The 13,520-nt window shown below is 36.3% G+C and overlaps 1 protein-coding gene across 7 annotated transcripts in view; it reads left to right on the forward strand.

The window, feature by feature from the left end:
• The first annotated feature begins 5,334 nt into the window (after positions 1-5,334).
• The window catches only part of vav2 (vav guanine nucleotide exchange factor 2), a 197,515-nt gene continuing 189,329 nt past the window's right edge, over positions 5,335-13,520 (forward strand). For 5 of the 7 annotated variants that reach the window (XM_088615339.1, XM_088615336.1, XM_088615334.1 and 2 more), the window contains exon 1: positions 5,336-6,759. In XM_088615339.1, coding sequence (XP_088471465.1) covers positions 6,556-6,759 — 204 coding nt within the window. In that variant the 5' untranslated portion in view covers positions 5,336-6,555. Of the gene's footprint in view, positions 6,760-13,520 lie in introns of all 7 variants that reach the window. The other 2 variants (XM_088615333.1, XM_088615338.1) reach the window with 1 other exon arrangement.

A 13,520-nucleotide genomic window follows, 5' to 3' on the forward strand; every position in this document is an offset into this window, starting at 1 on the left:
GTTTTTGGGTCCTCTCTTCCGTTGTCTTCTGGTCTTTTCTGTTCTGTATTCATAACCTGTATGGTCACTTGCATTGTTAAGTGCCTTGAACTTGAAATTGAATTTAATTCTTCTTTATTCATACCAATGATTTAGATTCTTGTATAATTAGTAAACTGGTCAAATTTGCAGATGATACTAACTTCTGTATTCAACCTTCATTAACACATAGTGGCATTCAAGGTGATGACCAGTCTCTGTGCGAGGCTTTGTGAAGTAAAAATTATTAAATCCTTTTTAAGGATAAAATTTAGGGCATTGATTTATAATGTGTTTACAAGCAATTAATACATTTACTCAATATGTATTTCTTAACATGTAATTAATTTTTATAGTTTCCCTAAAGGTATATTCAGCACTCTTTCAAACACTGATGTCACGTTTAAATTTATAAGTGATTGCAAAATGGAAATATACAAGTACTTTCTTTTCTATACCTTTTAGTTTAACTTTTAGTTGCATTTCATTAAAGGAATGAATAAATTAGAGGCTACTATGATTGTATCTAAACATGTTTAATAAAATATTATGTTTTTGTTTGCACAGTGCTTTAATAAAAAATATTCTGGAGTTCCAGCTTTTCCATAATGTCGTAGTCAGTTTCAAATATCTTTGAAAATATGATGTAGAATACTTTTGGTTATCTACTCTAATATATCTAAATACATGACTTGCAAATAAATGTGGATTACAAAGTCAAACTGTTGTGTTTTTCTTAAATTTTGATTAGTTAATACACATTCTTGCAATTTGTTTTAGTATCACTAGATGGAGCACGTGTACACCTTATACATTATCTAAATCGCGATAATACCGTAACCGTATACAGTAAGTGCACTGAGCCACAGTTCACCATATACTGTACGTTTGTATCCCTTTTTTAAATTACTTACTATAGATAGTTTGTCTGTTTTTGTTCACTATTCTGAACTTCATCAACATTAAACTCCTCACGAGGTCAAATAAACGCATTTTTATTATTTTTAGATGCCCTTTAGTTTAAGAATGTTATTTTTGTTCTAGAGGTATTTCCCCCTAAGCACATACCTTTGTATTTCTAACTCTGGGGGGACTCTCCATTGGATATATCTTTATCTACAACACTCAAATAAACTCTTTGTGGGATCATTTTCTCAAAATCTGTCTCCAATTAGAAGTGATGCATTACTTAATAACTCCTGTAATCATTTATGTGTAGTTCAGTTATATCCCGTATTACATTCATATACTGCTCACAGTAATACCTTCTATACAGTACTTCTTCTATTCCTGCCTATTATTAAAGACATATACCAGAAAATGTATTATTATATGTAATTATTGAAGGTTTTTTTCACATTAGTGTTGAGTATACTTCAAAATTTCAATGGTAAAAAATGAATATAGGCAGATATTTACATGGTTTAGTAATATTGACCACACTTCTACTGGAATGAGGCCTGGGCTGGGATGTTAAACAGCTTAATTTGTGTATTTTGTTAATGTATTGCCATTTAATACAGTACAGTATGACAGGAATCTACACTCCAGATAGCGTACAATGTATGTAGTTCCAAGATGTACGAAATCAAGTTCTACTCTGTTTATAATTATTGACAAGTGCATTAGTTAACCCTGAATCCCCTTTTGTAGCACCTGTACATGAATCCCATTATTTCTGTGTATCATGTGTATTTCTGTGTTTTTTTAAAGTAAATAATGTTATAATTTAAATATACATATTTAAAAGAAACATTACAAACATTCATTGTTATTTTCCATAACAAAACAGGTATGATTATAATTAAATTGCAGGTATACTAATGTTTACCATCTTTAGACTTTGTATGCTATATATGCTCCTACTACACTTGTTTTTTAAGTCAAATACCAGGCTAAACCAAACTGAGTTTAATGAAGGGTTGAATAGTTTAAACCATTGCTTTAAGCAAATAGCACAGATGTTAAAATATGAATCATTTTCTTAAAAGGAGCATTATTCATTGTATATATGTTTTTTAAATAAATGTATTATACACATGGCTGGAAGAGTTTTGCTTTGTTAAACAAAAAAATGATACTTTTACTGATGTTTATACGTACCTATGAGTGCATACACATGTTTAGAGAAAAAAATTCTAGGACATTGAAGGTTTTGTGCAGTTGTCTTTCAAAGAGAGAAGAGTAAAAACTGCTTCAGATTTCACCAAAATTGTTTCTTTCTCATCTTTACATTTTACTGTCTTTCAAAAGCCAAAGGTTGACAGGTTTAGAACTAGAGGTGTCAGGAGACACAGTCTCCATGGTAGCCAGCCTTGGCAGTTATTAGATGATATGTGCTTTGTGGAAACCCCTGATGTTTACATAGCTGTAACACCTAATCCTATATTAGTACATATCAGGTGCTGCCTGTGCTTAGTGGCCATTAATATTAGGCTTGTATCAGCCTGTCAAACTGGATATTTGCTTCTCGAGAGAGGTGACGCCAGTGTCAGGAAAAATGCATACAGAGATTTTGAAATAGAATGACCTCGTGCTGCTCATCAACTAGAAACTGTTCACAGATGACAAAGAAGACAGAAGTTGTATAACTTGGAAATACTGAGGGGTCTTCAGAAATGAGACTTTAAAAAGTGACTAGGACTGGTTCCATGTACTGTGCTGTTCAGCTTTCTAAGTCAGATGGTTTAGCGGTTCAACATAGCAAACACAACTATTTTTGTAGGACTGTGCTTTAAAGTGAACTAGGCTGCATCCCTTTAACATTGGTTTTGATAGGATAAGCATCAAACTTGCATTAAGATACCATAGATAGATACTTTATTGATACGGAAGGGAAATTGAGTAACCATCATGTGTTCAGTAAAAAGTCATATACAGGTATACATATATACAGTCATATATACACATAGTCATAGTCATAGTCATATATATACATACATAAATAAATCATATATAGTGTATCTTTAAACATAGAACAAAAACAGAAAACAATGCAAGGTTTTTTTACTAATTTGTGTAAACAATTGTGGCCATGGAATGTTTGTTTTTCCCACTTGCTGTTGCTCCCAAAACAGACCTCTTAAGATCCGTCTCCTGTCTTTCACTGGAGAGTATTGATATTTCTTCCTCTTTGCCTGCCTAGGTAGACAGTCCTAATGGTGTCTGCACTGTCAAACCCTGAAAAATTAGCTTCCTATCATTACAATGTTGATTTTTGCTGGCATCCTATTCTTTTAACTTTGCCTGTACTAACTAGGAGCAATATGTTAATGGAAAGAGCCTTTTATTATATAGAGTTTTCAACAAATCTAAATTTGTATTCATGGTGGTATGAAATGGTAGAATGCATTCCAGGTATCTACTTTATATGTGTGTGCACAAGGACTAATAATTTAAGAAATGTCCTTATTTTACACCAGAGTCTTTTTACAGGGTAATTTATTTAATTCCACATTTTCGCACTGTGAAATCAAATTCAGGCACATTCCCTTTTTGTAAAAGTAGCAATCCAATTTGGCCAAACAAAGATAGGAGTCACTGTTTTGTACATAGCATTGAAAAATAAGAGGAAGTGTCAAGTAAATTCTGTCACTTAACTGATAAGAATATTTTTTCACATTCCAACTGTACCCATTACCAGGAGTACCATTGTAGCTTGATAACTTGAAATGTTGAACAACTACAACAGCAATTTTGTAGAGATACATTCATTAATGAGGCTACATTAAGCTTTAATTAAAAACAATCCTTTCTGTAATACTTTCAGAAGCAATCGTTTAGTATTTCACAAGAGCATAAGAGAGGATAGTTAAACTAGTTCCCAGTGTTTTGTATTCAGAGTCAGAACTACAAGCGCCACAGTTCATTCTGGCACACAAGGCCACATCAGGGGCCTTTCTTTTCTGTAGTGCCAATCAGATTGCGACATATGGAGGAGTATGGACTTCCTCCCAGTACTCATGACCAGTCTCCACTCATGATGGATCGCTGCTCAAAAATTTAATGACAAGTAATCATTTCAGAGACAAAGAACTATCCTCTCTGCTAAAAGCAGAGCATTTTCTCATTGGTGGACAGGAGAATAATCTTCCTTCAAAAATAGGTAATAAAGGACCCTTTTTGTGAAAGATAGTTCATAACATTTTTATGCATTTTTTACCTTTATCTTACTACAGAAGCTGTTGACTAAATTTCTTAGAAACTCATAAATGCCAGAGTAAATGCCAAAGAATTCTGAGAGTTTAGGTGCTGCTACTTATCAAATTCACTGGTATTGCAGATGAAGGCTAAAATACTCCAAACTTGCTTTCAATTTTGACAGTTATTTCTTTAACTTTACAACTTTTAATTGGGAAGATAAATATTATTTAGTTTTTGGCAAGATTAAACCACACTGTTGTTAAATATAATTAACACCTGCCTAAGACAGTGGGAAATAGACTACAGGTACAGTATGTGCCAAAGGATGTCATTGATCTAAACATCAAAATAAAGCTTTGTATATCAATATTTTTAAGCACGTTTTAACGCAGGATTATTTAAGAATAGGCATCCAATTTTATTGAATCACAACTCTTTAAAATCATTTTTTTACATGCAGAAAACCCGGGAAATGGATGACCTTGATCTGCACACAAATGTAACCATAAGCACGTTAAAGACAATAACTTACAGCTGCATCAACAATAACTATAAAACATTATTTTAATTAACATGGGTGAGAGGAAATGATATTATTATTATTTTCTTGTTAACGCTGGGCTTTCACAAGTCTAACAAAGACTTGTGAAAGACGGTGGGTTTTATTAAAACCACCGTCTCCTTTTTCCTGGACTTGAATAAATGTTAGATACAGTGTGGAAAGGAATTCCAAATTAACATTTAAAACATCCAATTTAACTACTGTTATTTTACGTTCTATTATAAATCGAGCTTTAGCTATAACGAAAAAATTAAATAAGTAGAAAAAACCGTGATGTTCGGTGGACTTAGTTATATATCATATACTGTATTCGGCTTGTGTCCTTAAGATAAAAGGAAGAGCAGCACGTCCTCACTGCTCCCTAGTTCAGATGTATCGTACAGACAGACTGTTAACCTGCACATTACATGCCTTTGAAATCTGTTCTGCTGACGCTACCTGCAGACGTTGAACTAGACCACACAGAGGGCATTCTTTAGCGAACACAAGCCCCATAAACCTGCCAACTTTCTTCTACTTCACTACTCAACTTCTTAAACGCTACACACACTAGCGTGCTCGACCGGAACCCCGTTGTACATTCGCCCCCTCCCTCCTCCTATCAGGCGCGCTCACGCATTCCTGCAAAGGCTGAGATTGAGCAGAGTTGAGCGACTGGCCGCTCCAACCCAGGGAACTGTAAAAGGCAGAGAAAGAAAGAAAACAAATAGTTCCCAAGAAAAGTAACTACACTGAAGTGGACACATGTCGGGCTGAGCATTTTTGCAACTGTGTTTCCCTGTGTCGGTAGAGAAGAGACAAGAGGATTACACTGTTGGGGAGTATCTGTTTTCTCCCGGTGCTTTTCTGTAGTGCGTTTTGGAGTGCAGTGAGGAGCAGTCTGAAGAGGTTGAACGGGGCGATGCAAGAACATTTGTCTGGGTTCCTGTAAAACGAAGAAATACATAATCCAGTCTTTCCCCGGCGTTTGAAATTCCCAACCCTGAATTAATATATACATTCTGGACTTCAGGTTGAAACTACACAAGAACCCGTATTCCGCTGGAGTGCAAACCGGAGTGAAAGGCAGAAACTGACACTGGAGTCTTCGTCGCACTACATTAAATTTGTTCAGAACAGTAATTGGGATTTGGGCGTTTATGAATGGAGGCTCGCATTCCATTTTTAAATTAAACTTTTAAAAAGCAAATTTTATTTTTCCATTCCAAATTAAGCTCTTTTAAACGTAAATTTGAAGATTTTTTTCCACTTAAAAGCAAAATGCATGCCTCGTTATTATGATGTACTGTGGAGCTATTGAAGACTATTGTTTTTAAAGAAGACTTACAACAGCTTTATTATAATACAATAGAACACGTGGACGTATGTTGTGTGTGGTGTTTAAAAACGAAGGAAGCCGCGTTTGTATATTGAAAGGTTGCCTTCAAGGACATGCTGAAACAAACTTGCTCCATTAAGGTCCACATCACATGAGACACAAGGGCATGGGGTATTCGAGTTTTTAAAAGCGGGGACACTTCAGGGATCTGTTTTAAATATCCTCGTGTTTGCACGTAGAGACATTACAAAGGGTAGTAACAGGCTTTCGCTACTGGACCAGAAGATAATACCGAGGGTAACTTTAGCTAGAACCCTTTACGGGAAATTGGTATGAGGAAACCAACTTTTCAATGTCTGATTTTATAAAGAAGAAAGAATCTCCCTTCTGTTGAGCTCAAAGGATTTATTTCTTGTTTGTTCTGCCGATAGGAATATTAATAGAAAAACCTATAGTGGTCACACCGGTCTGCTCGTCGTACCTTATTTTGGTGGAAGTGTTGTGTTCTGGCAGCATGGAGGAATGGAGACAGTGTGGACGCTGGCTTATAGATTGCAAAGTCTTGCCTCCTAACCACAGAGTCGTATGGCCCACTTCTGCGGTTTTCGACCTGGCACAGACTCTAAGAGATGGGGTGCTGTTGTGTCAGATGCTCCACAATCTCTCCCCTGGATCTGTTGACTTGAAGGAAATCAATTTCAGGCCACAGATGTCACAGGTAAGCAGGATTCCACAGCAAAGCAACGCGAAAGACGTCTTTCTCTCTTTCATTGGGAAGAAAATCCAGAGTAATAACCTAAAATACGTTTTAAAATTCCATTCACTTCTAAAATACGTATTTGGGTATGAGGGGATCTCGGATTTAATGTGATACATGTGAGAAAGAACCGTCCAGGAATATCCGTGTTAGCTTTGTAGTAGATACCTTGAAAAAAGTTTGAAACGAAATTGAAAAGCTAATTTAAAAAAGAAAGTTTCCACGCATTTCATTTCAGATGGTGATGAAGCAGGCGATTATTTTAGAACTTCATGATTTAATGTGCAACCGGTTTGCACACTTCAATTTCTCGCATCCAGTATGGGGCACTGGTGAGCAAAGTATTTTCCTAGTTTGTAGTGCCATGAGGTTAATAGGAAGTAGACATCAAAGTACACATTACTATATATACACCGTATTATACCCATTTAATTAACACAACAGGGGCTTTCAGTTCCTTGTCAGTTACAGGATACAGGTTTTTCCCTTGTGTAAAATAATGTTTTCTGCATGCATTCTCCTTTTGGCTTTCACTTTGAGTACAGCTGTTTGTCATTCAAAGGCGCTGAAAGGTGTCTTTTTCATAATAGGAATGAGTACATCTCTGTACAGCACAGAGGACCGTTTAAATGTAGACATATGGACATATTTGCTTTGAGAAATCAGTTTCTGTAGATTTTGATCACCTTTGAATAACCTCAAGGGAGCAAGATCTTGAATCCAAACAGTAAATGTATATATGTTTGTGCGTGTGCCAGATTTAGAGACTGCCAACATTTAGGCCTACTGTCTTATATGCTTTTGGTACTAAAAGTGATAATGTTACCTTACCAGCTGTGGAAACAGTCTAAAAAGATAAAAGAACAATCATCCTTCTTGAGCATTAGACAATGTACTGTGTTCACATTGTTCAAGACTGCTGCTTCTTGGAATTCAAGGAGACTCTAATGTGATGCACTTTAAGATTTGAAAAAGTACAGAAAGGGACAGTGCTGTCCTATTGTTCATGCTTCTTGAGATATTTAAGGGCAAGGGCATATGTAAAAGGTTGAATATAGTGTGGCATTAATAATCATTTGGAAAATTAGGTTTTGGACAAACACAGGGACAAAAATGCTTTGATTTGATCAATCACATAGCGAAATCTATGGATAAACAGTTACTTGAAGAATCATTGGAATTACTCTGAATACATTGCCCTAAGCCAAAAGTGAATCATTTTTAGAGTATGCAGGCTTGTCTTTGGAGGCTGAGATTGGGAGGAATGCATGTTTCATGTGCTACACGTGTCAGTTACAATATAATTGGAGGAAGATGGCTCAAATCTTGAGTCAGAAAAACCAAATAATCCTGTCGGGTTTGACAATGCCAATGTAAGGACATTTATACTGCATCGTGTGAGCAGAGAGAAACCGAAACTTTAAATTTCAAGAGAGAATTTGGTCATGTAGCGTCCTGCCAAATGTTGGCAGCTGTAACCTTGAGAAGTGGTAGGCTTAATCAGAGATTGCATCAGCATTGTTGAACATTCTAAGAGGATCTTACTGTAAAAACCTTTGCTACTTTGGTGAACTTATGTTATTAAAGATTGAGAATGTGTTAATCACAATATTATGTTGTGTTGTATACATTTTCTCAGTTAACTGCCTCCATACAGTCCTTTTACAGGATTGAATGTGTATGGTAAATTGGACATTTAGATCACTAGAAAAAAAGCAAAAGAATTAACTGATCCATACTGAAGATAATAAATGAATGGGAGGCTCAAAGAGCTCTAATGATCCATATTCAGTCTCTACTCTTTGGCATGATAAGTCATTGATTGGCATTTCTGTTGCTCAGGAAATAAGGCAGATTCTGACTGTTTTCAATGGAGTTTGACTCTGAAGTGTTTTTGCCGTTTCTGGATGAGAAATTTTAACCAGCATTCACTAGCTTTACAAAGGACATCTCTGAAGATACATAGCAGGGATACATGATGGGATTATTTGATGATTCTAATTGTGTTTGTATCAATAAACGCCTTGGGGAAAGACATTAAAAACAATTGACCTGACAACAGAGGTGGGCAATTATTTATGAATTGATGCGGCTTTTCGCTGATGGTCCTAATCAAATGCAAAATGGTTTCTAAATTAAATTGTAATTTTCACTGTATTGCATAATTAAAATATCCTGGCACCTAATGCACAGGGCAATCAATGCAAATTGAAGCACCTGTTCTGTAGATGCATTGACAAGCCATCTGATTTCAGGATCAGATTTGGTTTATTGATTGCTTTTATTGTGAAATGTTCAGCCTTCTAGCAACATGTGCCAGAGGTTTGAATGCATCAGAGCTGGGTACAAAATCAGAATTTCCATATATCAACATTATTCTCCACATCTGTTACTTTATCTGTAATTATTGAATCAGTATTATTCAAAGGTACTGAGTACACCTGTTGCTGCAAGGTTTATGTCAACTTGGGCTTCACAGTAATACAGTGTCATTGTCCTGTGGCAGAAACATTGTCAATATAAAGCTGTTGAGTTTTGCCTCATTGAATCAACACATTTTCTTTTGAGATGGTACTTGATTGAATACAAGGACTGACTAAAGGTTTTAATAGCATCATACACTGATGAACCATTTGGGGTGAAAAGAACGTCAGGTCAGGTGAGATGGGCTCTTTTCAGGTTCGTTACAACAGTGAGAACCAGTTTGGGCAACCCACCCATCCATTTTCTAACTGCTTCATCCAATACAAACAACGGGCACAAGGCAGGATGCACCCTGGTTGGGACACCAGTCCATCAGTATGTATTTGGAGTGTTGCAGGAAACCAGAGCACATGGAGGAAGCACATGTGAACACAGGATGAACATACAAACTCCACATAGATAGCACCCCAGGAATTCAACCCCGGGCCCCAGCACTGCGGGGCAGCAATGCTAGCCACTGTACCACTGTGCTGGTTTGGACAATCCTATTTTTGTTTTACTGGGGAATAGCAGCAGGAGCATCAGCCCTACTGCATTGCAGATCAGGTGGCAATGTGCTAATTACTACACTTATTGAATTAAGAGGGAAATTTAGGTTGGCCAGGTTGCATCAACAGTTATACATACACGAAGGTGCCTACGGAGTATGGAGAAACAAAAAAGACAATATAGTGTAAGGAAATGAAGTTTAACGCATAAATTTTAAATTCAAGAGATGTCATGTTAAAATTGTACAAACCAATAATGATATTCAAAATACGATATTGTGTACAATTGTGGTCATTATGTTACAAAAAATATGTTGGTCCTCTGGACTCAATTAAGAGAAAAGCAACTGCTGTAGATACATTGGCATGTTTATACTATTGTCCTACACTGACAGGCTGAAATTACTGACCTGTTTTAGTCTTGAGTGGAGAAGACAAGTGCATCAATCCAGTGGACTTCTTCAAAATCAGCAGTGAAATACAAACCAGAAGACACCAATGGAAATTACAGGGAAATGCATGTGAAACTGAGAACAAAAGGCACTGCTTTACACAAAGGGTTGTGAGATTGTGGAAGAAATCATGCAGTGATGTTAGCGAAGTCATTTTATTTTTAAAAAAAGGCTGGATTAGATGCTTAGACTACTAGCTACCAAATGGGCTAGATGTTTTTATATTGTGAAAAATTCTGAATTTGAATCCAAGGAAGTAATGTTAAGGTTATACAACACACCAGTCGGAGCTCACGCGAATACTGTGTGCAATTCAAGATGCTGCTCTACAAAAATACCTGTTACCCTAGAACAAGAGGAGTAATCAGCATAATTCCTGGTCTAAAGGGAATGCCATGTACAGGGTAAAAAAAATAATTTCTTTAGTCCTTAACTTGATAAATGTATTAGTCCTGAAAGCTATTGACAAAACTATCCTAAAGGATTATTTTGTAGTCATCAGTGACATGGGAGCACAACAGCACAACTGGACATTAAAAGAAATTGTGTTTAGCCCTGAGAACAGGAGGAACCTTTTTACACAGGGAGTGGAGAGTGTTGTGAACAAGCTGCCAAGCCATGTTGTTAAAGCCGATTTCCTGGGGAAGCTTTTAAGAAGTAGCTGAATGAGATCCTTGTGCCCATGAACTACTAGCAACCAAATGAGCATGGTGGATCTTACCGCTTTCTCTCACTCTCAGTAAACTCTTTTTACTGACATTACCAATAATAAACAGTTTTGTCAGCTTTGTTACTGAGACTAACTAACAGAGCACAAAATAACACTAGCTTAACTGTTGTGTACCAGTATAAGAAATGTATTTCCACTTGCTGCTTCCTATGAACAATCAGTCTCACTATGCCAGTATTCTTAAATCGATCATGTTTATTCTAGTATATTCATTTGTAGACAATGTCTTATATGTTGGACAAAAGAGCAACTTTCATTGAATGTTTTGTTTCTTGGCACACCTGTTTAAGTTACTGAGTGTCAGCCTGAATCTGCTTTTACTTAGAAGCCTAACAGTGTTTGGTAAGGTAAATGTAACATTACGCTTTTCAAAAATGCTCATGTCCACTGTCATATTGTGTTTATTTATTGATTTATGCTGGATGAACAAAAATTAAATTTGCTGGGGAAACTATCTGGATTAAGTTTAAGCCCCAAACCTTGTAATGTAGCCTACTGATGGAGTTTAACTTCTATAGTCTGTTATGACTGGATTCCTTTTTGATGACAGTTACAGCTGTATTTCTATACCTGTACTTAAAGAGCACTAACCTCTGGCTGGCTCTCCAGAATAGCTTTTTTTGTCTTTCATAATAGAGGGTTTATGCTGACAACTGACAAAGTTTGACACTGGATCTGTTGTTTCATTTTGATCTAGAGTTTTTTCTGTCCTTAAAGAACTAAAATAAAAAAGTTTAGATTATTTAAAGTGAAATTTTTCCTCAGCTCCATCCATGTGATAATGTCTTTGTGTCTTATTACCTGAACTGAAGAAAAGTATTAAATGTTCTTTTTCTCAGTCAACTAAATAATTATTTTGTGTAATATCAGAGCTGCTCAATTTTGGCTGAATGGACTGTAATCCTGAATTTTTAAACATTAAAATAGGTTGAATGGGGTCATGTTCTCTCTTTTATACACAAATTTACTCCTAATCTTTACATTTTTGATTACTTGCCTATTAAATACTTTGTTAGACATTAACTTCTGTTCCTGTTAATATGGGCGTGTAATGGAGCAACTGTTTCTCCAAGCTGTCTGTTGGTTTGTGCTATGGGTGTGTGGCTTAGAAACCAGTTAGAAAGAGAAAAAGTAGAGGCATTCCCATGAGGCAGAGAGAGTAAAATCTGCTGCAGCTGTGTTCTATCATTCTGGCTATAAAAAGGTTCAGAAAACAGGTCCGCGAGTCTAATCGGCTAGTCGTGAAATTAGACTGGTTTTGGGGATTCAGTCAGACCAAGGAAAAGTTTAGAATTCCTCACAGGGCTGCAGGATGAAGTGGGTTGGCTGTCCCATAAGTTAAAAGGGAAAATTGGGATAGCTTTCCCTTAAGATTTATAGGAAGAAGTGCAGCAAAGCTCTCCTGTCATTTGAAATTACGTTTACAGGGAAATCTAGTGAGACAAAGTGGGTTACAAGACTGTGTGGGAAGACAGGGTTACATCAGGGTTTGTCTGGGCTCAACCTCTGTTTACAATTCTCCCACTGTTTGTCATGATGGCTTTGTTCAGATTATGGCAAATAGAATGCTGGTACCCTGTAATTGGGGATTCATATCAGTAGGTCCTCCATGCCAGGCTACCAGATTAAGGGGGTGAAAAACACAAGGAATAAAGAAATCGTGCAAATATTTGTTTCTGAATTGTATAGTCCTGTATGCTTTGAAAGCTGTGATAGATGAACTTTAAATATGTTGTTATTTCAAAGCAATCTGGGATTGTACTTTGTTTGATAATGTCCATGTGGTCTTTCAATGGAAAACCCTCTATATCTTTCTCAGATGCTGAGGTGGTTGGAAAGAAGAATTATTCTAGTGGGGACACATCAGCCCAGTTGATGATTTGGGTAAATGTGATCTGGGCAGGTTATCCAGCAACACGGAAAATCCCTGAACAAGAGCATGAAGAGATTCAGTATTATCTTGGCTGAAAAAAGACAGGGATGGTTAGTTTTTAATTAAATCAATCTCTATATGTAAACATGGGAAGTAGAATATATAGGGATGGTTATTTTTTTAATTAAATCAATCCCTATATGTAAACATGGGAAGAAGAATATATCCCTATTCATATACTGTAAATATGGCATTAATCGCAACTCCTGCTATCTGTTAATCTTCATTATGTTAGCATGACTTCACATTCTCTTTATGATCAGACAATGGATTTGAGATAGCTGGCTGGTCACCATAAAAGGAAGCAAGGGGTGAATCCAGAATGATTCTTTCATGATGCTTTATAGAGAGGGATATGAACTATAACTGTGTAGTGTTGTTTTTCAATACAGCTGTCAATATGCAACCTTTTCACCTTGAAAGCCTGATAGTTGTAATTCATCTAGAACTGATGTATCAGAGTCTTGCTGCATAAAGTCACAGGTGCCAAATAACTGCATTACAGATAACAAATTAAAAGTTAATCTAAAGCCCTTATTTTCAGCTGTTAGGATGTAAGTATATTTCTGCCTCTGTATCCTGTTACAGCAGGACCAGGTGGAATGGGCTGTAATCCTCTCCAGGGTTTAGGAATA

This window comes from Lepisosteus platostomus, chromosome 21, assembly GCF_059453375.1.
Source record: "Lepisosteus platostomus isolate fLepPlt1 chromosome 21, fLepPlt1.hap1, whole genome shotgun sequence".
Classification (NCBI taxonomy): domain Eukaryota; kingdom Metazoa; phylum Chordata; class Actinopteri; order Semionotiformes; family Lepisosteidae; genus Lepisosteus; species Lepisosteus platostomus.